The sequence below is a fragment of the Salmo salar genome, chromosome 11 (genome assembly GCF_965601325.2).
Source record: "Salmo salar chromosome 11, fSalSal1, whole genome shotgun sequence".
NCBI lineage: Eukaryota > Metazoa > Chordata > Actinopteri > Salmoniformes > Salmonidae > Salmo > Salmo salar.
In genome coordinates this window covers 81,300,241-81,327,818 of record NC_138301.1, presented here as the reverse complement: position 1 = coordinate 81,327,818, position 27,578 = coordinate 81,300,241, and the positions used below count along the sequence as shown (strand labels likewise).

General features: G+C 44.0%; 1 protein-coding gene across 3 annotated transcripts in view; it reads right to left on the bottom strand.

Annotated features, from left to right (window-relative positions):
- arhgef28a (Rho guanine nucleotide exchange factor 28a) overlaps nucleotides 1–27,578 on the bottom strand; it is a 107,544-nt gene that overhangs the window by 65,554 nt on the left and 14,412 nt on the right. For all 3 annotated transcript variants that reach the window (XM_082958088.1, XM_014128072.3, XM_045689858.2), the window contains exons 3-9: nucleotides 20,149–20,299; nucleotides 19,339–19,749; nucleotides 14,902–15,085; nucleotides 14,501–14,690; nucleotides 11,109–11,193; nucleotides 8,580–8,626; nucleotides 1,959–2,022 (exon numbers count right to left, since the gene is read on the bottom strand). In XM_082958088.1, coding sequence (XP_082814214.1) covers nucleotides 1,959–2,022; nucleotides 8,580–8,626; nucleotides 11,109–11,193; nucleotides 14,501–14,690; nucleotides 14,902–15,085; nucleotides 19,339–19,749; nucleotides 20,149–20,299 — 1,132 coding nt within the window. The remainder of the gene's footprint in view (nucleotides 1–1,958; nucleotides 2,023–8,579; nucleotides 8,627–11,108; nucleotides 11,194–14,500; nucleotides 14,691–14,901; nucleotides 15,086–19,338; nucleotides 19,750–20,148; nucleotides 20,300–27,578) is intronic.

Here is a 27,578-nt window from a genome sequence, read left to right as displayed (position 1 = left end):
ACAGGACAAAATACAAACCCTCCAGCCCAAAAAGTCCTGTGGTGTTGATGGTATCCTAAATTAAATAATAAAATATACAGACCACAAATTCCAATTGGCTATACTTCAACATCATCCTCAGCTCTGGAATCTTCTCCAATATTTGGAACCAAAGACTGATCACCCCAATCCACAAAAGTGGAGACAAATTTGATCCCAATAACTACCATGGCATATGCATCACCAGCAACCTTGGGAAAATCCTCTGCATTGTCATTAAAAGCAGACTCGTACATTTTCTCAGTGAAAACAATGTACTGAGCAAATGTCAAATAGGCTTTTTACCAAATTACTGTATGACAAACAAACAAAACAAAGTCAAAGTCTTCTCATGCTTTGTTGATTACAAAAAAGCTTTGGACTCAATTTGGCATGAGGGTCTGCTATACCAATTGACGGAAAGTGGTGTTGGGGGAAATGCATACAACAAGTGTGCAGTTAAAATGGGCAAAAAACACACACATTTCTTTCCACAGGGCCTGGGGTGAGGAATCTGAAGTCAAATGTCTACTGATGATCTGGTGCTTCTGTCCCCAACCAAGGAGGGCCTACAGCAGCACCTAGATCTTCTGCGCATATTCTGTCAGACCTGGGCCCTGACAGTAAACCTCAGTAAGACAAAAATAATGGTGTTCCAAAAAAGGTCCAGTTGCCAGGACTACAAATACCATCTACACACCGTTGCCCTAGAGCACACAAAAAAACGAGCAGAATTAAGCCAATACCCGCTAATTATCAAAATCCAGAAAAGAGACGTTAAATTCTACAACTACCTAAAAGGAAGCGATTCCCAAACTTTCATAACAAAGCCTGATGGAGAGATGAACCTGGAGAAGAGTCCCTTAAGCAAGCTGGTCCTGGGGCTCTGTTCACAAACACACCCCACAGACCCCTAGGACAGCAACACAATTAGACCCAACCAAATCATGAGAAAAAAATCGAATTATTTCCAATGTGTCAAGTAATTAACAAAAAAACAGAGCAAACTAGAATGCTATTTGGCCCTAAACAGAGTGTACACAGTGGCAGAATACCTGACCACTGTGACTGACCCAAAATGAAGGAAAGCTTTGACTATGTATAGACTCAGTGAGCATAGCTTTGCTATTGAGAAAGGCTGCCGTAGGCAGACCTGGCTCTCAAGAGAAGACATGGCTCCCGAGTGGCGCAGCGGTCTAAGGCACTGCATCTAAGTGCTAGAGGTGTCACTACAGACACCCTGGTTTGAGTCCAGGCAGTATCACAACCGGCCGTGATTGGGAGTCCCACAGGGCGGCGCACAATTGGCCCAGCGTTGTCCGGGTCTGGCCGGTGTAGGCAGTCATTGTAAATAAGAATTTGTTCTTAACTGAATTGCCTAGTAAAATAAAAGGCTTCAATAATATAAAATAAACACAAAAATGTGCACACTACCCAGAAAATGAGGTGGAAACTGAGCTGCACTTCCTAACCTCCTTCCAAATGTATGACCATATTAGAGACACATATTTCCCTCAGATTATACAGACCCACAAAGAATTCAAAAACAAATCAAATTTGATAAACTCCCATATCTATTGGGTGAAATACCACAGTGTGCCATCACAGCAGCATGATGCGACCTGTTGCCACAAGAAAAGGGCAACTAGTGAAGAACATCATTGTAAATACAACCCATATTTATGTTTATTTATTTTCCCTTTAGTACTTTAACTATTTGCACATCGTTACAACACTGTATATAGACATAATATGACATTTGAAATGTCTTTATTCTTTTTGAACTTATGTGAGTGCAATGTTTACTGTTTATTTCACTTTTGTTTATTATCTATTTCACTTGCTTTGGCAATGTAAACATATGTTTCCCATACCAATAAAGTCCCTTAAATTGAAATTAAATTGAGAGAGAGAGAGATAAACAGATAAATATATCTCACCTGTTTGTAATGTTGGAAGTTCCTCATCATCATCCAGAGAGAGAACGAGCTGCTCTTCAAAACCCTTTTTGGATTTGAAATGATACAAAATCTATGAGGTTAATTTGAGGGTACATATTGGGTGAACAGTTTAGACATTACAGCACTTTTTGTACATAGTCCCCCCATTTTAGGGGACCAAAAAAGTATTGGCAAATTCACTTATATGTGTATTAAAAAAGTCAAAAGTTTAGTATGTGGTTACATCAAGCTTGTGACTCTACAAACTTGATGGATGCATTTGCTGTTTGTTTTGGTTGTGTTTTAGATTATTTTGTGCCCAATCGAAATTAATGGTAAATAGTGTAGTGTGTCATTTTGGAGTCACCTTTATTGTAAATAAATGTGGATGCTACCATGATTACGGATAGTCCTGAATGAATCGTGAATAATGATGATTCTAATGATCCAGTGAGGCACGGTGTTCATTGACCTTGTCAGGCGTGATTCTAATGAGTGAGGAAGTTAGCCGCACAAACATCATACCCCCCAAAAAATGCTAACCCCCTGTTATTGTAATGGTGAGAGGTTAGCATGTCTTGGGGGTATGATTTGTGCGTCTGTAACTTTCTCACTCGTTACAATCAGTAATTCCTGCCCTTTGATGTCATATGCCAGAGCAATAGCCTCCACAATCGGGTGGGATAGATACTGCTTAGAAAGCACTCGACCACAAGCAGATTTAGCAAAACGGACAAAAAGTTGGTCACACAAATGGACACCCCTGGACCGCTCAATGTACATGCGTAACACTCGTACTGGACATGGCATTTAACCTCCCCTGCTCCTCAGAAGCAAACGAAGGAAGTGAAAAGGGAAAAAGCTAAAAAGCTAGAGACCTGTAGGACATAGTCATGACCTTGCGGGCAAAGGTTACATTAGGATGAAACGTCCCCTTAGAGTTGCCAAAGGCGAACTTCGTACAGGAGGGGTGAACGGATAACACGTGGATCTCCAACGCCTTTAGCCGAGGCCAAAGCCACGAGTAGGGCATTCTTGTGTGAGAGGATCTTCAGATCCACAGACGCCATCAGTTCAAAGGGGGCCTCACACGGCACATCCAAAGCCAAATCCCAAGTGGGCGCAATAGAAAACCGGCCTGAGACGGTGCACACCTGTTAAAACCGCACCGCGAGGAGAAGAGCCCCTGGAATCGCCCCATCAATTTCCACATAACACGCTGAAATAGTGGCCATATACGCCGCATTCGGAAAGTATTTAGACCCCTTCCCCTTTCCCACATTTTGTTACGTTACAGCCTTATTCTAAAATGGATTAAATAATTTTTGCCCCTCATTAATCTACACACAATACCCTTTAATGACAAAGCAAAAATAGGTTTTTAGAAATGTTTCCTAGAGCTGGCCCGCCCGGCCAAACTGAGCAATCAGGGGAGAAGGGCCTTGGTCAGAGAGGTGACCAAGAACCTGACGGAAGCCACTCCTCAGTAAAAGGCATGGAGTTTGACAAAAGGCACAGCCCACTTGGAGTTTGACAAAAGGCACCTAAAGAACTCTCAGACCAAGAGAAACAAGATTCTCTGGTCTGATGAAACCAAGATTGAACTCTTTGGCCTGATGCTAAGTGTCATATCTGGAAGAATCCTGGCACCATCCCTACGGTGAAGCATGGTGGTGGCAGCTTCATGCTGTGGGGATGTTTTTCTGTGGTAGGGACTGGGAGACTAATCAGAACCGAGGGAAAGATGAATGGAGCAAAGTACAGAGAGATCCTTCATGAAAACCTGTTCCAGAGCACTCAGGATCTCAGACTGGAGCGATGGTTCACCTTCCAACAGGAAAACAACCCTAAGCACACAGCCAAGACAATGCAGAAGTGGCTTCGGGACAAGTCTCTGAATGTCCTTGAGTGGCCTAGCCAAAGCCCGGTTATGAACCTGATCGAACATCTCTGGAGAGACCTGAAAATAGCTGTGCAGCGACGCTCCCCAGCCAACCTGACAGAGCTTGAGAGGATCTGCAGAGAACAATGTGACAAACTCCCCAAATATAGGTGTGCCAAGCTTGTAGCGTCATACCCAAGAAGACTCGAGGCTGCAATCGCTGCCAAAGGTGCTTCAACAAATGTACTGAGTAAGGGTCTGAATACTTATGTGTTACTGGGCTCGAATTTAGTCACGCTTGATCTATATAGATTGATGCTTCTGATTGTGCATGTTAGAAACAAAACATTTTTGTGGATTATTAAAGGTTATACTCTATGGCTGGATTTATGTATGAGTCTTGTGTATGAGTCTTGTCTCATCGCTGCAACTCCTGTACAGACTCGGGAGAGGCGAAGGTCGAGAGCCATGCGTCCTCCGAAACACAACCCAACCAAGCCGCACTGCTTCTTGACACAATGCGCATCCAACCCGGAAGCCAGCTGCACCAATGTGTTGGAGGGAACACCGTACACCTGGCGACCTGGTCAGCATGCACTGCGCCCGGCCCGCCACAGGAGTCGCTAGTGCGCGATGAGACAAGGATATCCCTGCCGGCCAAACCCTCCCTAACCCGGACGACACTGGGCCAATTGTGCGCCGCCCCCTGGACCTCCCGGTCGCGGCCGGCTGCGACAGAGCCTTAGACCACTGTGCCACCCGGGAGGCTGCATCAACATTTTCATTTGATTACAATTATTTATTGTCAATCATTCTTGAATTTGTTAGGCAATACAATTAAGTAGATTAATGAACTGATAATACATTTATACATGACTTTTTTTCCCAATAATTTTTGAATATGATAGGATGTATAATAGGATGTATAATAGAATATTGCATTCTATGTGAATAATGTTCATTAATGTTAATTTGTGTATTAATAATAATCTAAAAATCAGTCAAATGGAATACTTCGCCTACTGTTCATGTCAATATAGCCTAGGACAATGTGGTAAAGTACTGTTATTCCTTATCCACCTAATAGTATTTATTTTTATTTTATGCTCACTCGCCTCACTTTTCTGGGGGGAAAATCCGTTAAACAGTGAATCAATTTTGTCTGGCCTAAATGTGAAAAAAATTCACATTTTCTTTTTTTGCTTTGTCATTGTGGGGTATTTTTTTTAAATCAATTTTAGAATAAGGCTGTAACATAACAAAATGTGGGGGGAAAAAATAGAGGGGTCTGAATACTTTCCAAATGCACTGTACACCTTCAGGGTGGAGAATGATCGGCCCTGCTCGGAAAGCTCCTGTAAGAACAGAGAGCTCTGAAAAGGAACAATTCCTTTATTTTGCCTGCCACTTATATCAATACAACCCTCTCGTGGAGGGTGCCCTTGCAGACTGTATAGTAGCAATACCGTTCGAAGGTAAAACCCTTGCCATCAGATTGGACCTTTCAGGGGCCAAAAACCCCCCACAGATTTCAAATGGGACAACAGGTCCCTGCTCAACGGGAATTGCCGCAGGTCCCCGCCTAAAAGGCTGTAGAGGAGTGTTGAGTTAACACATCCACGCCAAACGTCAACCACAATGACAATACACAAGGACCTCTCTTCACTGGCCAGAGAACAAAGAAAGAAGGGGACCACTCACAGCAGGCTCCCAGGAGGAGTCTTCCTTCCCTTCTTTTCTCATCTCTCACCTCTAGTCTACATCAAAGCTCCTATCAGCTCAAGGGCAGCAAGTTTAACCAAATTGGTGCTTTGACGGCTTGCCGGAAACATGGAAAAAGCAGGGTTCTGACGAAGAGTGAGGATGACTACAACACAGCCAATGAACTTCTCCATTGGAGAACAATACACTGCACGCAAAACTCTTATTTCCTCAAGCAAACAGCGTGAACGGACTGAAAATGATTATGTGTTGATGTGTGTGTAGTAAAATTTAATTTCAGAACGTGTGTGATATGTTTTTCTGACAACGGAAAAGTATACTGTTTGGTATCTGTGAGATCGCACAGTCTTCACACAGGTGGTGGAAGACATTATGAGAGTGTACAAAGTGCCCTCCATTTATGTGGACAACTGATTAACTCATGTCCTGCCATAAGTCACAGAACAATGCAGGCGATGAATGGGGCTGACCCAACCCCAGAAACTATTCCCTCAACTGAACCAATCACAGCTCTCCTGACGGGAGGCCTCACCTCTTCCTGTCCAGGACTATAAACTGAATGTGTGAACACCACTCCTTGTGTTTTCCGACGCCAACCAGCCATGGTTGCTGTCATATGAACCATAAAACAATCCAAGGATGCCCCTCTTCTGGGATTCTCTGGACTACTGAAATCCTTTGTTTTGGACTCTGCTTGCATGGACAGTTCTCTAAAGACCATTGGTTCCAGACAGATAAGAGTTTTCCAGCTCAACCTCACCTTCTTTTCCCTGATTTGATGTGATCATGTAATCTGTATTTCTCCTTTAGAAATACCTGTCTCTGTTAATTTTATATTTGAAATAATATTATAAATATGTTAGACAAACTCCCTTATCCTTTTTCTTATTCTGATTCGTACATTATTTCCATCAAAATCTCCACTATTCATTCATCCTGTACATTCATTGTTTTATCCTGGATATTTCTAAATAAATCCTGTAAAGACATCTACTGTCAAGAATGCATTGCATTGACATTTTAGGAACTTAATTGCCTTCAGAATTATAAGTTAACCGTAGTTATAATTGTAGCTATTTTAAAGTTTCTTGCTGACTTATAGCAAGTGGTGCCCCGTTAATAATGTCATATTAATAAGTGTACACACTCCCTTACAAGGCGAATGATCTCCACGAACCAAGGCCGCTGAATCAGGTCCACAGGGGGAAAAAGCATAAAGGAGGGTCCAAGGCCACTGTTGTGCAAGATCATCCGTTCCCAACAGAGCACTGAGGTCCCTTATCCAGAAAAACAGCCCACAATGCACGTTTTCTCGCAACGCTTAAAGATCTACGTCGGCCCTGCCGAACATTTCCCATATCTGGGAGGCCCTCAAGAACGAGGGCTCCTCCTGGATAGCAGACCCGCACCCGTGTTGAGGCGCCCGTGGCGAGGGAAAGTGCGCGCCGCTCCACCGCAGTAGTGAGCGAGCCAAGGATAAGAGGAGGCGAGACTGCACCCCTCCGCGTCTGTTGATGTATGCCACCACTGTCGGTCCTCAAAAGCACATGCTGGCCTGCCAACAACGGAAGAAAACACCTTAGTGCTATGTACACCATCAAAAGCTACAGGTAATTGATGTGCAGTGCTCTCTGCGACACTGTCCACAACCCTGAAATTGAGCTGCCCTCACACAGTGCACACCACCCTCAGGGGGGGATGCGTCTGTCGATCACCTTGCAGAATATAACTCAACCGATGAGGGTCCCCAAAGACAAGAGCCGCGGGTCCCTTCAACAAGCCAGTGTTCGTAGGCATGAGAGGGACACCCGGAGTGATTGGTTCAGGTGGTTCAGGTTCAGGTGGTTCAGGTTCAGGTGGAGTCTCTATCACCCACCGCTGGAACGGTCGCATCAGCAACAATCCCGGGGGAACCACAGCTATCATAGAAGCCATCATCCCTAATGTGACTGAACCAAAATTGGGCCAAGCAAAGACGGAAACCGGCCTTCCTCTCCAGGGACAAGAATGCACGATTCTTGCCTGAGTCTAACTCGAGACTCAGAAACGGAATGTGCTGAGACGGGGTCAAACAGCTCTTCTCTTGATTCACTATGAAACCCAGAAGCTGAACATGGGAAACCAGATGGATATGTGTAACACACCACCTGCTCCCTCGACTCCGCTACCACCAGCCAATCGTCCAGGTAGTCTATTATCCCGAGCCCCTGACATCACATAGGTGCCAAATCCTCCCTCCACAAAAGTGCGAGGCAGGAGGGAAAGCCCAAAAGGGACGACCAGAAACTCGGAGGCTACAGCCTCGAAATGGAACCTCAGGAATTTTCCGTGAGGGGGATATATGGCCACATAAAATTATGTGTCCTTCTGGTCGACGGAGGTGAACCAATCACCCGGGCACACTGACTAACAACCGGCTGCTCGTGAGCATTCTGAATTTGTAGACCCTGAAGGGCTTGTTTATGGCACACAAGTGAGCAGACGTGTAAGTCAATTCATTCATGAATTGCCCTTCGTGCCCGCTCGCATAACTTATAATTCTGTATTTCTTTGTGACTAACTTGTATACAGGTAGACCAGAAAAAGCCACATCCCTGATTGGCAGATGAATGGCAATCGTGATTAGAAGCACCTGCTGGTTTGAATTAAATTGCACCTACACACTGAAGAAGGCTGCAAAGCCAAATAGTGAAGTGAAAATAATAAAAAAAAATACAAAATGAAGTAAGCTTTAGCAGATAGCCATGCACGCACGCACCTATGAGCAGAGGATGAGGTGAATGTATGTGGGCAGTCCATTAGCGAAGCACTGCTCAGAATGGTCATAATGAAACACACACAATAAGGCAAGAAGCATTCCCAGAGAAAGAGCAAACAATGTGTGCACACATGAACTCTCATCAGCCTCACAAAAGCACATGCACACAACAACAAAAAACAGATCCACACATGCACACCAAACTCGTTGATGTACCAAGTCATTTCATTTGAAAAGAAAAGCAGGACAGTATACTTACTCTAACCACCAGTGTAAGGTCTTCTACTGGCAGCCCCCTGCCTAGACCTGCAGAAGAGGAGAAAGACACAACGACACCCTTTAACACCCTAAGCAGTGATTGGTCACAAGAAGAGACAGGTGACCTCTCCACTAAATATGCTGGAATCACTGCTTGACTTCTAGAACCTCTAGCTATGTCCTGTTCTGCCAATATTCTGCAGGAACTAAGAAGTCTATAGCAGCGGAGCTAAAGCAACAGGGAAAAAATGGTAGAGAGTGGTTGTTATGTACAGGTCTATAGATCTGTAGTGCTTCCTTCCAGTCTAGCTGGGGCTGCTGTGGGGTGAGGTCGATACTGAGATAAGACTTCCTGTCCTGTCTCTCTATGTATGCATCGATATCAAGCCTGCCGTCACTACGGTTACCAGAAACGAGAGAGAGAGAGAGAGAGGCAGCGTGTGTCTGAGGAGATGTGTGTGTGTGTGTGGGGTGGGGGGGGGGGGGGTGGGGGGGGGCACCACCGCAGCCCACCCAGAAGAGAGGGAATGAGTCCCAACCTAACCTCTCACCTACACCACTGATTTTTTCACAAAGGGCTTTCTGTGTGTGTGTGTGTGTGTGTGTGTGTGTGTGTGTGTGTGTGTGTGTGTGTGTGTGTGTGTGTGTGTGTGTGTGTGTGTGTGGTGTGTGTGTGTGTGTGTGCATGCGTTTGTGTGTGTGTGTGCATGCGTTTGTGTGTGTTCCCCAAAAGGCTTGGTAAATTAAACTAATTACAGGAAGAGAGCGAGAGAAACAGTTGGAATTGATATCAGGATGTTGAAGTTAAAAAAAATCTGCTTTATCCGAGCAGCTGTGTAGCTTTACTTACAGCCTTTCACAGACGTTCTGTCTGTGACACAGACAGAGTGAGAGACAGTAAATATGGACAGCTTCTAGACGGAGAGGCCAAAGCTCTGACACACACACTCACACCATGTCCAACACCTCATCTGTCTAGTGTGTGTGTGTATGGCTATTATTTTATGCCAAGTCATATTAGGTCATCCAAGACTTGCTCCATGAAGCTGTATTTACTGAAGGAGGCATCTAGACACACACCAGACAGGACCTTTTTCCCCAGAAACACACACGCAAACCCCAGACACATACATTCCACACACTTAGCATCGTAAGACAGTGTCTTCATCTTTTTCATCATCTCAACTGGTTCTTAGAAGGGGTCTCAGACCAACTGAATGTGAGGCCAACCACCACTCTCTCCCTCTCCCTTCCTCCCTCCTCTGCTTTATTAATCTCTCTCATACAGACCATGGTTGGAAATTAACACACGCCAAATGCGGGTAGATTTTGTCATTGGCGGGTGAGAATGTATATTTCACCAGACACGTTGGCGGAGCATTTGGAAAAAGTTTTTTTTTTAAATCCAAAGCCCAGATGTAAAAGTTGGTCGAACAGACAAGAAAGACTCATAAAGTGTGACTTTGTCCTCGTGTTTCTTGGCCAGTTACATCGTTTTGTTCACATGCTAAGTTGTTTTTCAATGTTAGTTTGTGTTTGCTACAACTGTCTGCTGCTAAGAAGACATTGCAGTGTGAGATTGTTTTCATCACAGATAAGCAAGTTCCCAAATTACCACTGTAACAGCCCATCCCTTAAAGGGCCAGCTGAAAATGTCTCACCTAATGCCTGTGCTTGATTGAGCTTGGACTTTTATTCATTAACTTTTAGTCATTGTTCAACTAGATTTATTTGTGTGCTTCTACATTTCTACTTAGGAGCACATCATGTACTCCTTATAAAAAATGTCAGCGTTGAGCCCTGAACTATAATAATAAATAAACCATATCACTCAGCATTTTGTGGCAGGGCAGGCACTTTGTTGATTATTGATGTTCTGTTGTAGAACTGTTTATCTGTTTTTATTATTGGATCTAAATACTGTACATTGGTTAAAAGACGCAGGTCACAAAAATGAAATGAAATGAAGCAAGTAATATACTATATTACTAGTAATATATTTCTTGTTTTTTTAAATATTAGAAAGCATGCTCATCTGTTTTTTGTGCAATTATGGATAAACAAAATATTCTGGCTGGTAAAAAAAATCTGAGTTGCTAGTAAAAGAAAATGTACATTTCCCACTGCTTATCCCTGTGCAGTGTGTATCCTGTATAGCACGCAACTTGCTGACATTTGTGTAGTGAGTGTGCATCGTCTGTTTAGTTAATTTAAACACACTCAGACATGACACGTGTGTGCTGGCTGGGTGGTGTGTGTGGCGTCATGGAGCCACATACACGCAGGTCAGCGTGGTGTGTGTGTGTGTGCGTGTGGACTGGGCTTTGCCCTTCTCTCTGTGTGTCTCATGTGCAAACACTGTTCATGGCCTGGTCTTCCTGTTCTATTTGTGGTAAGTGAGACTGTCCACTGGTAAATAGTGCTGTTTGGGGACCCAGGGAAAGCACCGTGACTCTCTGGACAGAGTTTGTTTTGAAAGACTCATCACTAAGTTAAAGCCACAATCCTGAGTTTGGTGTTTCACCCTCACCTCCGTCACTGGTATCAGTTGTATGGACATCCACTCTGTCACTGTCCTCCATCTGAACATCAACATCACCTCTCAGTGCTGAGATCTGTGCCAAAAACAGGAGTTCTGTGACAACATGCTCTTAAAAATAATAACAATCATATATACTGTAGGTAAACTATACTATACACAGCCTATGAATTTCAATGTAAATGCATTCATTATATTATAAGGTTTTATTACAGTAAAACATAGTCAATTAATTAATTACATTTTCACTTAAGTATTTTTTGATGAAGCAGCTATACACACTGATCGGCCAGTTTATTAGGTACACCAATCTAGTAATGGGTCAGACCTTCCTTTCCCTCCAGAACAGCCTGAATTATCTGGGTCATGGAAACATTGCTCAATTGGTAACAATGGACCTAATGTGTGTCTGGAAAACATTCCCCACACCATTAAACCACCGTCACCAGCCTGTACTGTTGACAGCAGACAGGATTGGGCCATGGACTGCTAACGCCAAATCCTGACTCCACTGTTGGGTGATCGCGTGCCTACTTCTTGTTTTTAGCTGATAAGAATGGAACCCGGTGTGGTCGACTGCTGCAATAGCCCATCCGTGACAAGGACCGATGAGTTCTGCGTTCCAAGATGCCGTTCTGCACACCACGGTTGTACTACGCCATTATTTGCCTGTTTGTGGCCCACCTGTTGGCTTGCACAATTCTTGCCATTCTCCTTCGACCTCTCATCAACGAGCTGTTTTCGCCCACAGGACTGCCACTGACTGGATTTTTTTGTTTGTCGCACCATTCTCGGTAAACCCTAGATACTGTGTCGTGCGTGAAAAGCCCAGGAAACTGGCAGTTTCTGAGATACTGAAACCCGGCGCGCCTGGCACCAACAATCATACCATGCTCAAAGGAGTCCACACATGCGGCTATTCTGTGTTGAGCAGTTAACAAAGAAACAGGTACTCCTATATGCTTAATTTAGAGTTATTAATGTAACTTTAGTTGAGATACAAATGTTGGGAAATGTGTTTTGATTTGTAATACATTCTAAGGCTGCATGATGATTTGAAAAAAGTCGCACAAAAGGCATGACCTCTGCTTTGTTTTTTTGCGCAGGCTGTACACACTTCATCAGTCTCTCATTCACAATTTGACAAGCTCTTGATAATGTCTCGAATTTCTCGGCTGCATCCGCTTTGTGTGGCCATAATGCCCCCTAAAAAAATCCATGACTTTTGCGGCAGGTGGCCATTGAGCCCTTGGGCAGAATATAATAATTATAATTCCTTTCTCCCTGCTGCGTGCCGAAGGACCTCTCACTCACATGACTCTCCATCACGTGATCGGGTCTTTCTCACAGGCTACAAGTGAAGACAGACACATTGGGTACACAACTGCGCACGTCCTCATCCAATTCCAAGGGGCATATTGAAGATATGGGAAGAACTGTCCACATTTACTTTTCGTCAGCCAACAAGATGAGTAGGCCTAACGAACAGCAAAAGCATTAGCCTATGTCAATCTACTATCCTCCATAGTACCAAAGTTGACCTATTCCATTTTGTACGAGAAATAAATATTACAAACATGGTCCGGGACAGTTGTGAGATGCGATCGATCGCAAATTAATACAACTACTAGAATAAAAAAACTGTTATAAGCAATGAGCCTGGCGCAACAGATGAGAACGTTTAGCTTAAAATGTTGATAAACTGTTGAGTTATTTCTTCACATTATAAGCACAGCAATGCGCACACGGAAGTAGGCTATAAGCGGGAATGTTACATTAGCAGGAGAGCACCATTCTCAAAAGTGACCACAAATGTGATTATGCATGTAATGCTTTTATTATAAAAGGTGAACTTTTATGGTGAAAATTATCTTCCCCAAACTCACGCGCTGTGCATGTATGCCAGTTAGGCTCTAAACCCATTGTAAAGCAGATTAATGTGCTTCATTTTAAGACGTTATTTGACCACTTTAGCTGTGATACAAACCTTATCAAAACATATAGGCCTATGGACTAGGCTACATGAGGTGTGCGACTATGATTTGAAAAGTCGCAAAAAAAGCATGCGCTGTTTGCCTAAAGCTGGGCATCCTTCACAAGTAATAGGCTAATATTGTCACCACTATTCTTGATTTAATCTTCTCTTTACATATACTAAATAATATATGTGTGAAATTAGCTTTGATTTAGAATGGACCATTACCATGCACCTGTATCAAAACAGAGGCAGGGAAGAATAATACATGTCATCTATGCACTTAAATAACGAATGGAGAACGCTTTTGTCGTGGTTCATTTTCATGCCAGCCAGGTAGGCTATACTCCTGTTGTAAAGAGAAGCAATGTGCTTAATATTATGAAGGTTGAGAAATAAATATAGTAGCTCTAGCCTATAGAAAGCTGATGGGATCCACATTTTAATAGAGGCCATCACTCTGTTTTCTCGCACAATTACATAGCCTATAGAAATGTTGCGTAACATGAGCTCATGGGCTCTCATAAAGTGTTTGATTAGATTTTCGACACATTTGCATTGATGTCAGTGTGATTAGAAGGACAATAGAGTGCAGAGTACCAGGCTGTTAGCAAGTTTGGTAGGCTACTAATGAGCATCAGCAGCATCAGAGCTTGGAGAAGCCTAATTACCGTGACTAAACGGTCACATGGAATTTGACTGCCATCATGACTCGTAACCTCAGGTGTGGCGGTAATACGGTCACCATAACAGCCCTACATGTGACTCACTGTCTACAGGAGTGAACCATTTTGGTGAACGTGTTGGTGTACCTAATAAATTGACCACTGTGTACAGTTACAATTTGCCTATGAATGTTCCCAGTTATTTTATAATCAAGCAGCAGCAATTGGTGGCTACAACAACATTATGTAACTTAATCTTTTAACAGACGTATTCATGTCACTATGTGGCATCTATGTCATTCAACAGTTAAGTGATCACATGTTTACGACTCAGTGTGTGTAACATCCCCATTACAAACTGTAATTAAAGATCCACCGGTTTGAACAAGTCCAAAAACTAGACCAATCATGTGTGGATTAGTTAAAACATGTATTAGACAGATCAAACACCAATAGTTTGTTTTGGAGTTTGTTTAAGTCAGCTTTAGTTTTTCCTCAAAATCTTCACAATGTTTTCCTCCCTAATCCACTGGACTCACCTGAAACACCTTGAGCTAAACTGAACACTGGTCTGAATTCTGGGCCCATATCCACAAAGCATTGCAGGGTAGGAGCTAGGATCTGTCCATATAAACGTATTCATTATGATCCAAAAGGCAAAATTGATCCTCAGCACTCCTACTCTGAGACGCTTTGTGGATACGTGATCTGAGACGCTTTGTGGATACGGGCCCTGATCTCACCTGTCTGAGGATATTGTGGTCCGTCAGTTTTTCTCTGAGAACCAGGATGTTGTCCAGAACACTGCTCTCAGGGCCCCCCAGGAAGGTAAGGTTAAGGGTGCCAGACCGAGGACATACCCTTAGCACACAAGTCCTATCTGCCCACACGGAGCACACCCCGACAGGGGGAGACCTCTGTGGGACAGGGGGGCTGTATGGAAGTGAAGTAGGAAGGTATGTGTTAGTTATCTGATTGAGTTGGCAATTTTTTTATGACATTAATCACTCACACGAATCATTGCTCTTGGGTCGTTATGGCAAAAGAGACTGTGTTCTCAATTACTTACCTGGTAAAATGAAGTCAATAAATAAAAAAACATGATGATGATGTAATCTTTTGTGATGCAGAGGCGGAGACTCACGTGGCAAGCGCCATAAAGAGGGTGTGGTCTCCTCCGTTCTGAGCCAGCTGGAGGGGTGTGGCCCCCTCCTCATTTGGCAGGGTCAGTGCCCTCTGACCCCTGGGCTGGCCAATCAGGAAGCGGGAGAGACAGAGCAAACCCAGACGCACGGAGAGGTGGAGGAGAGTGTCCCTGGGCTGGTGCTCTGCAGAGAGAGAGACAGAGAGTTTATTTATTTATTTTCCCCTGATATCCATACTTCAACTATGCGCCCATTGTTTAAAAACTGTACATAGCTAAAAATATAACATTTGAAATGCCTTTATACCTTTTAAACTTTTGTGAGTGTAATGTTTACTGTTAATTTCAGAAGATTTTTTACACGTTTATTGTTTTAGTATTTGCTTTGGCAATGTAAACATGTTTCCCATGCCAATTGAATTGAGAAGGTAAGAGGGGGTAAAATAACATGGTAGTCAATGTTAATAACATTGCAGACACAGACAACACTGTGTTCCATAAAATAGACGAATACAGACAGTATTTAGGCCAGAGGTGACCAGCCCTCCGTATAAGAACATTGTGGCCTCTTACATCTCCACTATAGATCACTCAACCTGTTATCCTTCACACGATATCTTCACCATCCACACTTATTGTGTATACTCCACTCTCTAGACCTAAACACACATATCCTGGCTCCAGGTCAGGTGTGAATGCCGAAATACACTCTGACTGTGCACACACACAGTAGTACATGGTATGCACATAGATGGTATGCACTGTAGCTAGAACACATACATTTGGTATTTGCTATTTCATTAGGATCCCCGTTAGCTATTGTAAAAGCAGCAGCTACTCTTCCTGGGGTCCACACAAAACATGAAACATGACATAATACAGAACATTAATAGACAAGAACAGAACTACATGGTACCGTATGAAGGCCTACTGTAGCTAACACACAATCCAGATGTGTGTCATGCTGTGTGAAGTCTATCTAGACTATAAAACTGTATGGAGAATGCATACCAACAAAGCAGGTCAGGTTTGTCACACTGGTGTTAGTTTATTATATTATATAATTATACTGGCTTGTATCTTAGGGCTGTGGTATTGAGAAAAAATTAAGTACCACGTTAGCTACAAGTCCTTGGGAGAATTCACCCCTGTTTGAGTCAGGCAGCATATCAAATGGCACCCTGTTCCCTATCTAGTACACTACTAATGACCAGAAATGGGGTGTCATTTGAGAGGCAACTTCAGTAACTCTTCCTCATAATGAAGAGATGAGACATTGAGAGTGACAGGGATTCCCATCCTGATCATGACATTGACAGAAGCCAGCAAGAGATCATCAGAAGAGCCCAGACACACACACAAATACGGTAACCCTCTAAACCTGCTCAGCATGTTTTAATGAAGCCAGTGTGTTGGAGGGACCAGGTGGCTGCAGCCCAGAGCAGGGCACACACACATCCTTGTTGTGTTTGATTACACACACTGAATGACATTTTTTAGGAGGGGAAATAGGTCAGTCAATGGTCATTGAACCTCTATACTTTCCAGCAAGACAAAGAAAGAAAGCTATAGTTGCTATCGAGATAGGTCTATATCTCTTCATTCTAAATCGCTGTCCTAAACTTGAACGTTCTCTCCATATCTTTCTCACGCTGTGTTCGTTCCCACAGTTACTCATACTGTGCCACAAATGCTTAACGATGTACCACATTACCATGACCCAATTACTTGATCAAGAACTGTAAATGAGGGGAAAATACTGTACCTTCCACGTCGAAGTTCAGTCAACTAAGAAAATGTATTAAAAAATGTCCTTAGAGACATTATTTTAACAAACCTAATGCAATGCTAAATCTTAGCACTAGCGCTATAGGTTCGGGGGTGTGCCATAAATATTTGAGCTATTTTCACAACCGGAATTATGGCCGCAGTAGCTGGCGGTGGTGCGAAAAGGCTGGGTTTTAATGAATAAACAAGTTGTAGGTGTGTCAAGGCTTGACCCCTCACTGGCCAGTCAGAACATGCTCCATGGCTAAATATGTGGTTGCTTAAAATTGAGTATTTAGGGTCTTTTATGTATTGCGTTGTCATCAACTCCAGTTTGAATGTTAATCCTTTATAGCCTAGTTTGTTAAAGAGCCTACAGAAACAACATGTATGTTGGCCTATCCCATATTTGCTAAATAGGTTTAACATGTTTGCAGTCCACATTGTAGTTCTAATTGCATGGCTTTCAATATGGAAATATATTGTTAAAATTAACATCCACACTGATAAGGGCGAGGCCTACAGTACATTCCATTATATCTGCCATGTCAGAGGCATGGACTATCAGAACATTGTCAATAAGCAAGATTAAATTCACTATTCATAAGGCTTAAAAAAGAGTGAATAATTCTAATCAAATTCTAATCAAAACAACTTGTTTTAAATAGGCTACAGTATGTCTAAAGACAGGTATAGGTACCATAATTGGTCGCCGTGGGCATATAATATTAAGGTCGACTTTGGAGGCTTTTACGCACATCCAAAATTATAACGGGAGCTGGCTAAAATAATGATAAAAAGAATGTCAGCTCACTCTTTTGATGCTCCCAAACTTGATCTTTGAATAAAGATTTGGTGGTTAAAATGTATTTCAAAGAAGTCAAATGAGCCAAACCCTTTATTGATAGGCTGCTATTTGGCAAATGCATTGGGCAGGACAAAAAAAAATAAAAAATACTAGGCTCCTGTCAATTCTATCGTCAATTGTACCGTTGAGGCACATTCAAAAAACAATCTGCCTTTGACATGGCATTACAGGAGGACTGAATAGTTTGGAAGAGCGTGTCTTTGGTAATCGGACGAGAGGCGCTCTTTGAAAATGGGGACGGGTAGCTTAAGTGGAATGAAGTACGCAGGTATGTGAATTGTGAATCATTAAAAAGCATGAGGGCAAAAACCTTTCAGTAGACCATTTAAAACCTCTTTATTTATAGGCTGCTTGGCTAATGCATGGCCAGGATTTAAAAAAAGCACTTATGAGAAGCTACTAAGCAAGCCTTGATTAAGGGGAGGGTAGGTTATGCTTGTTTTTAATTAAATTAAACGAAATGGGGGGGGGAAACCTATCATTTATTTTTTATGTTTCTAATACGAGATTCACCGGCACAAAAGGCACATCTCTCGTTCCGTGGGCACTGTGTGTCATGGCTGGATAGGCTGCAACATTATCAACTGCGTGAACATTAAAATTTCCCATTAGCGCTGCATGAAAATGTCACTTCTGCGCTTGTTTTTAAGGACACCTCAAATATTCCCAACCCTCCTACCTCAGCGCCAGCGAGTTGATGTTAGTCAGGTAAATTGCCGAACCTGGCGTAAGGGCTGGAAAATGCCCATTTTTACGTGACAAAATTGCAAACTAATATGTGTTTGACATTTGCGCCTCCTTAGCGGAAGCAAAAATAGAGCCGCAGATGTTTGTCTCATTTGCAAAAGCTTCAAATTATATTTATAGAGAGAGAAAGACAGAGAGAGAGAGACAGAGAATGTGAAAAGGAGAAAGAGCGAGAAAGACGGAGCGTACTGAGATTCCTGTCCCGTAGTGGAGACCAACACTCAGGCACACAGACAATACGCGACCTTTCCGATGAGACGGGCAAGCATTGAAGAGCACAATTTACAAAACACAATCCCCCCCCTCTTACGTAAGAAGCTGTGGGTGAACTTGGTCTGTGGCTAGAATGGAGTGCTTTTCTCTATCCCCCTTCACTCTTCCCTTCTCAGTATGACACACACAGTCCAAACTAATGTTATCACGATCCTTGTGCTTTCACTAGCTTGATAAAGTTAAATAACGAGTTTTGATAATGAGTTTTGTGTGCATGTAGGCTTTCGTTTGAATCTGGCCATAGTGGTGCCAGTCTGTCTCTGCCAGACTGCTGGTTCTGTTGACCTGTTTGGCAAGTTATCCATGTGGCATTGTTGTTGTGTTGCATGCAGAAACAGGCTGGCACCAGAGATGATGTCTGTCTATAGTATTTCCTCCCTTACTTGTAGAGACAATGTAACACCATATAAAACGCTCATGTGACAATGAACATGACATAAGCACATTGAAAGAGAGTATGTGTAGTCTGCATTATTGCCCTTACCATGGTTCCATGGCACCAGCCACAGTAAGTACAAGTTGAGTTAAGTGAGTGTTGTTCTGTGTGTGAACACATTACATGGCACTATCTGAAATGTTATGACTGAAAAATGATGGCATTCATCTGAATACGTCTGTGTAGCCTATACAGAAGCTATTGTTTTCATTGTTTCATTTCAATAATTATTTATCTTTCTGAACAGGGATAACTGTCTTGGGGCATATCTTCCTTACCTGTTACTGACTGTAATCTATATGACATAGGCCTATTGGCTAAGTGGATAACTAGGATAGCTAGTTACCTTCTCTAGGTTGGCTGGCCTTGCCGCTCCACTCCAGAGGGTAGTCCAGGTTGGCCATGGCCTGGGTTATCCTCTCATCCATCTCCCTGAGACGACACTCCACCTCTGGATCAGGTCTGGGTCTCCCACCCACATAGCCATCCTCCTGGTCTCTCTTCCCCAGATAGTGCTCTCCTGAGCCAGCACTCCTGTCTCCCTTCATGTTCCCCTCCCCTGGAGCTGCTGAAACCCTCCTCAGGACCTCCAGGTGGCTCTGGGGACTCAGACAGTCGCTATTGGCTAGCAGGTACTCGGCCACTTCCTGTGGCAAATCACAGACGTAGTCCAGCGAGGCCCCGCCTCCACAGGGCTTGGCTCTGCCCTCTGTGTGGCAATACGCTGTGACAGAGACAGTCTCCTGAAGGTCATGACCTGTGGAGGAGAGGAGACGAACAGGCGACTGATGATGGAATATGACAATATGGTCTGAGAGTCCTGCTGACACCGAGGCTGTCCTAATATGGACACAATAAGACAAGAATAGTTTTCTGCTCCCAAACATGATTTCTATTGAAGCTTGTGATCTAGCAACAATGTTTGGACCAACATGGTCTTCATTAAGTTAGGCAAACTACTCCTATGAATACATCTGACTTTATTAGAATCCATGTTATTTATGACCTAAAATTTGAATAAAAGGGGAACTAATGATAACTGGAGGCAATGACCCTGTATCAAACTAAGGGTTCTGTTCTAACCTCAGTCAGTAGCCCTGTGTGTGACTGTCAGACTGATCTGGGATCAATGGGCACCAGGAATTGTGGGACTCACCTGGAACAGTGAAGCACAGAGACTTTCCATCCTCTGTTCTTTTCCCTACAGTAACATGGGCTAGTCTGGAACCTTCTAAAACCACATAGAACTCTGTCTGTTCTGGTTCTAGATCTGGAACCTGCAGAACAGCACACACTTCCAATTGTCCCTGAGAAGAGAGATCGACAGAAAGAGAGAGAGAGAACGAGAGAGAGAGAACGAGAGAGAACGACAAAGGGAGAGAAAGGGGGTGGGTGGAAAAAGGGTTTTACTGTGTGATGTCACATTATGGTTTCATTGGTTTTCTATCTAGAGAGAAGAACAGAAAATGAGAAGAAGATAGACAGCGCATCAACACATTCCAGTGACTGTTCATCAAGGCCACCATTCATAACGTTACATTATGGACTATAACTACTGTTCTCTGAAGGAAAGAAACAAGGTACAATACAATTATGGGGAGTCGTACTCTCGCGACTTTGATTGAAGAACTACAAATCATTAAAATCCAGACGGAAAATATTTACACAAGAAGCAACCTAATATTACACAGGAATTGACGAAAACGCACTGTACGCCACATCCGAAATTGGGCCAAGCAGAGCCGGAAACCAGCGCTGCCCGTGGGAATCAGCTATATCCGAATAGGTCGATCCCCAATGTGGATCCAATGGCCTTTGCCCTGCTCCAACCTCCATGCCTGCCACATCCTGATTATAGCCTATTTTTCTAAAGCCTATAACCAACATGACTTTTAACTTAACGCTCTCATGATGTTGATGAAAACAACAACAGCCAGGTCACGCTAACCCATCTGTGGTCTCTTGGGGGATCAGGAGTCATTAGATCAGGGCTCTGTAGCATGATCTTCTTTCTGAGTGATCCACACACACACAGGTGACGTCAGGGGAGCCTGCCCTGAGCTACTGCAACAACAAGTTCAACAGCAAGTGGCCTGAATAAACAGCCTATTAGCCTCAAAACAAGAATGATTTCGAAAAAAAGAAGTCACATCTGATATGCTGACAGGACTCACCCACACATACAAGTGCACGCGTGCACCCACACAAACAAGCGCACTCACACGCAACCGCCTAGTTTAACTTCCCTGGTCTTTCAATAATGTACAATAACAACTAGTGGAGCTGTGTTCTGCTATTCACTGAAGTGCATAGTAGACCCGAAGTAGAGAAACAGGTTCTAATCCTCTTACAGAATCATAATAGGACTGATCTGAATGGCCCTTATTAAAAACAAGTGACTTCGTGGGTCAGCTTTGATGAAATCAAATCAAATTTTATTAGTCACATGCGCCGAATACAACAGGTGTAGATCTCACAGTGAAATGCTTACTTACGAGCCCCTAACCAACAATGCAGTTTAAAAAAATAAAGGACAAGAATAAGAAATAAAAGAAACAAGCAATTAAAGAGCAGCAGTAAAATAACAATAGCGAGACTATATACAGGGGGCACCGGTACAGAGTCAATGAGTGGGGGCACCGGTTAGTTGAGATAATATGTACATGTAGGTAGAGTTATTTAAAGTGACAATGCATAGACGATAACGACAGAGAGTAGCAGGGTTGTAAAAAGGGGGGGGGGGGGGCAAATAGTCTGGGTATCCATTTGATTAGATGTTCAGGAGTCTTATGGCTTGGGGGTAGAAGCTGTTTAGAAGCCTCTTGGACTTAGACTTGGTGCTCCGGTACCGCTTGCCGTGCAGTAACAGAGAGAACAGTCTATGACTGGGGTGGCAGGAGTCTTTGACAATTTTTAGGGCCTTCCTCTGACACCGTCTGGTATAGAGGTCCTGGATGGCAGATGGCAGGAAACTTGGCCCCAGTTATGTACTGGGCAGTTTGCATTACCCTCTGTAGTGCCTTGCGGTCGGAGGCCGAGCAGTTACCATACCAGGCAGTGATGCAACTGGTCAGGATGCTCTCAATAGTGCAGCTGTAGAACCTTTTGATGATCTGAGGACCCATGCCAAATCTTTTCAGTCTCCTGAGAGGGAATAGGTTTTGTCGTGCCCTCTTCAAGACTGTCTTGGTGTGCTTGGACCATGTTAGTTTGTTGGTGATATGGACACCAAGGAACTTGAAGCTCTCAACCTGCTCCAGTGCAGCCCCTTCGATGAGAAAGGGGGCGTGCTCGGTCCTCTTTTTCCTTTGGTTCACAATCATCTCCTTTGTCTTGATCACGTTGAGGGATAGGTTGTTGTCCTGGCACCCCTCTGACCTCCTCCCTATAGGCTCTCATTGTTGTCGGTGATCAGGCCTACCACTGTTGTGTCATCGGCAAAATTATTTATGATGTTGGTGTCGTGCCTGGCCGTGCAGTCATGAGTGAACCGGGAATACAGGAGGGGACTGAGCACACACCCCTGAGGGGCCCCTGTGTTGAGGATCAGTGTGGCAGATGTGTGTTACCTACCCTTACCACCTGGGGGCAGCCCGTCAGGAAGTCCAGGATCCAGTTGCAGAGGGAGGTGTTTAGTCCCAGGGTCCTTAGCTTATTGATGAGCTTTGAGGGCACTATGGTGTTGAACGCTGAGCTGTAGTCAATGAATAGCATTCTCACATAGGTGTTCCTTTTGTCCAGGTGGGAAAGGGCAGTGTGGAGTGCAATAAAGATTGCATCTGTGGATCTGTTGGGGAGGTATGCAAATTGAAGTGGGTCTAGGGTTTCTGGGATAATGGTGTTAATGTGAGCCATGGTCAGCCTTTCAAAGCACTTCATGGCTACAGATGTGAGTGCTACGGGTTGGTAGTCATTTAGGCAGGTTACCTTAGTGTTCTTGGGCACAGGCACTATGGTGGTCTGCTTAAAACATGTTGGTATTACAGACTCGGACAGGGAGAGGTTGATAATGTCAGTGAAGACACTTGACAGTTGGTCAGCGCATGCTCGCAGTACACGTCCTGGTAATCCGTCTGGCCCTGTGGCCTTGTGATTGTTGACCTGTTTAAAGGTCTTATTCACATCAGCTGCAGAGAGCGTGATCACACAGTCTTCCAGGACAGCTGGTGCTCTCATGCATGTTTCAGTGTTATTTGCCTCGAAGTGAGCTTAGAAGTAATTTAGCTCGTCTGGTAGGCTCGTGTCACTGGGCAGCTCTCGGCTGTGCTTCTCTTTGTAGTCGGTAATGGTTTGCAAGACCAGCCACATGCGACGAGCGTCAGAGTCGGTTTAGTACGATTCAATCTTAGTCCTGTATTGAGGATTTGCCTGTTTGATGGTTCGTCGGAGGGCATAGTGGGATTTCTTATAAGCTTCCAGGTTAAAGTACCGCTCCTTGAAAGTGGCAGCTCTAGCCTTTAGCTCAGTGCGGATGTTGCCTGTAATCCATGGCTTCTGGTTGGGTTATGTACTCACAGTCACTGTGGGGATGATGTCATCGATGCACTTATTAATGAAGCCAATGACTGATGTGGTGTACTCCTCAATGCCATCGGAGGAATCCCGGAACATATTCCAGTCTGTGGTAGCAAAACAGTCCTGTAGCTTAGCATCTGCTTTATCTGACCACTTTTTTATTTATCTAGTCACTGGTGCTTCCTGCTTTCATTTTTGCTCGTAAGCAGGAATCAGGAGGATATAATTATGGTCAAATTTGCCAAATGGAGGGCGAGGGAGAGCTTTGTATGCGTCTCTGTGTGTGGAGTAAAGGTGGTCCAGAGTTTTTTTCCCTCTGGTTGCACATTTAACATGCTGATAGAAATTAGGTAAAACGGATTTAAGTTTCCCTGCATTAAAGTCCCCGGCTACTAGGAGCACCGCCTCTGGGTGAGCATTTTCTTATTTGCTTATGGCGGAATACAGCTCATCTGTCTTAGTGCCAGCCTCAGTCTGTGGTTGTATGTAAACAACTACGAAAATACAGATGAAATCTCTCTAGGTAGATAGTGTGGTCTACAGCTTATCATGAGATACTCTACCTCAGGCAAGCAATAGCTCAAGATTTCCTTAGATATCGTGCACCAGCTGTTATTTACAAAAATACATCGTCCGCCGCCCCTTGTCTTACCAGACACCACTGTTCTATCCTGCCGGTACAGCGTATAACCAGCCAGCTGTATTTTGATAGTGTCGTCATTCAGCCACGACTCTGTGAAGCATAAGATATTACATTTTTGAATGTCCCGTTGGTAGTTTAATCTTCCGCGTAGGTCATTGATTTTATTCTCCAAAGATTGCACGTTTGCTAGCAGAATGGAAGGAAGTGGGGGTTTATTCGATCGTCTACGAATGCTCAGAAGGCAGCCCACCCTCTAGCCCCTTTTCTCCGCCTCTTCTTCACGCAAATCATGGGGATCTGGCCTGTTCCTGAGAAAGTCGTAATTAAATTTGTGTCGGGCTCGTCAGACTCGTTAAAGGAAAAAAGGATTCTGACAGTCCGTGGTGAGTAATCACAGTCCTGATGTCCAGAAACTATTTTCGGTCATAAGAGACGGTATCGGCAAAATTATGTACAAAATAAGTTAAAAAATAAGTTGCAAATAAACAAACAAAAAGCCCAATCGGTTGGGGACACGTAAAACATCAGCCTTCTTCTCCGGCGCCATTGATACATCAAAGATCTGAGGCCAGAGTGCTTAGAACTCTGCCATTCCAACATAGAACTCTGCCATTTCAACTGCCATACCAACTTTCAGCACCTATACAGCAGGCTACCTCTGGGGCAGCAGGTAGCCTAGTGGTTAGAGCGTTGGACTAGTAACCGAAAGATCGAAGAATCCCCGAGCTGACAAGGTAAAAATCTGTCGTTCTGCCCTGAACAAGGCAGTTAACCCACTGTTCCTAGGCCGTCATTGAAAATAAGAATCTGTTCTTAACTGACTTGCCTAGTTAAATAAAAGGTTAAAAAAATATATATATGAGTATCCTACACCCAAAAGCATTTCAAGATTACTCAATGACAATCAATCAAGCCAAACAAACAAACAAAAATAATTCCAGAACGATAAGGAAGACACATATGACCATAGATATAAAACAGTGTTTTATACCTATGCACATGACAAGGCAAAGGGAACCTTAATGTACATTCCAGAATGTGAATCCCACTGAGGCCTTCAGGGTGGCTTTGTGTGTGTGTGCGCACATCGGAACAGAGAAATGTTACAGTACACTGCCTGAGCCACATACCTCTGAACAATTCTAGCACACTAATGACACATTAATGTAAAAGTCAAAATGACTGACACTCAAACTCGCATGGCATCATAAGCATTATAGGGACTTATTTGTTAAAGTAACCTGAATTTTTTGGTGCAAACCTACTGGTACCATGTATGAAGAACGATACACAAAATTGAAAGTTACCATCATGTCTAAATGTAAGTCTTTAAAAACCTTGTCCCAAGGCTATTGCACTGGATGATTGGTGCAGAAGATTAGAATTGTATTAGCGGGTCTTCTGTGCAATGTAGCAACACACATTATGTAGTAGACTTAATGTGTTTTATCATAGTTGCTTGCATCCAAAAGGCCTCTATTATAACGTTTCAGGTAAGACCCAAGTGCAGACTGTGTTGAAGTAACAATGTTTATTACAGCAACAGGGGCTGGCAATGACAGGTCAAGGCAGGCAGGGGTCGATAATTCAGAGGGGTGGGGCCAAGATACAGGACGACAGGCAGGCTCAGGGGCAGGCAGAGTGGTCAGACAGGCGGGGGTCAAAACCAGGCAAGGGTCAAAACCAGTAGGGCGAGAAAAAGAGAGAATGGGGAAAAGCAGGAGCTGAGAAAAACGCTGGTTGACTTGACAAACAAGACGAACTGGCAACAGACAAACAGAGAACATGGGTATAAATACACAGGGGATAATGGGGAAGATGGGCGATACCTGGAGGGGGGTGGAGACAATCACAAGGAAAGGTAAAACAGATCAGGGCGTGACAGTACCCACCCTCTAGGGACGCCACCTAGCGAAGGGCTGTGAGACATGGGTTTACATCTAGACACCTGAAAAGTAGGAAGTATACGGAGGGTACAGGGCAACAGAGGATGAACAGCAGAGGGGCTAATGATCTTGGAGCAGGGGGGAAAGGTCTCGGCTTCCGGGGGTGTAGCCGCGGGGCTATAGCGGCGTGTCAGAGCATCCGGCTTAACATCCTTGGTTACTTGTTGGTGTTGCGGAAGTGAAGTGGCCCGGGCCTTACTGAACCCCTCCCGGAGGTCCTGGTACTCCACAGGAATGGCAGAGAGATCCGGTGCAATTTCCAAGCACCCAGGAAGACATCCCGGGGAAGGCAGAGCTGATTTCAGGCAATGAGTGTGGCAGAACGGGCTCCAGCCGATGATGGCACCAGTAGACCAGTCAATCGAGGGATTGTGTCGCTGGAGCCAAGAGAATCCCAATACCACAGGAACCTGCTGAGACTCAGTTAGCAGGAATTGGATCGTCTCACTGTGGTTCCCGACACTCGTAGGTTGATGGGGGTGGTATGGTGGGTGACCCAGCCTATAGAGCGCCCGTCCAGTGCTCTAACATTCCTTGACATCAGCATAATGATGTACGCTATCCTCGAGCGGTTCGAGGGGACCGAAATAGGCTACAGCTCGAAAACAAGGGAGCACTGGGAGAGAAAGGCCCGGCAGGTTCTGGAATCTCCATCGTAGCGCTCCGGGGGAGGTAAGTGGGGTTCCTGGGAAACCTGGGTGACGGCGCTGCTACCAGCCAGGTTACTGAGGGGCTGGGAGGTTACCGTTGTGGTAGACTGCCTAGTAGGCAACACACGGAATTGCTCCCGCAATGCGTCCAAAACTAGGTCGTGACGTTCGGCCATGGCCTGGAACCCTTCCATCAGGCCGCGAAGCAACTCCTTGTGCCTACCAATGGTGGCTCCTTGGGAGGAGATGGCGTTGCGGAGCTGGTCCAAGTGTGTTGGGTCAGTCATGGCCAGTTTGTACAAACATTTTTAAACAGAGAACACAGGTATAAATACAAAGGGGATAATGGGGAAGATGGGCGACACCTGGAGGGGGGTGGAGACAATCACGGACAGGTGAAACAGATCAGGGCGTGACATCTATTGCTCTACTTTGAGCTTCATATCATCCAGTGATAGAGGAAAGACATGGTGAGACTTTCCTGTTAATCCCAGTTTGGTAAACCAGGCATGGCAAAAACATGAACTTCATTATCTGATACACTAAAAGATTCAGTGTTTCCCCTGTATTAATTTAGCGGCGGCCACACCAAATATATATTTTTTTATTTATTTGTTTAAAAGCCATTTTTGGGATGGAAAAATGCTTTCAGTGTACAGTTAAATAACTACCGTAATTTCCGGACTATTAAGCGCTCCTGAATATAAGCCGCACCCACTGAATTTAAAAATATATATTATTTTGTACATAAATAAGCCACACATGTCTATAAGCCGCAGGTGCCTACCGGTACATTGAAACAAATGAACTTTACACAGGCTTTAACGAAACA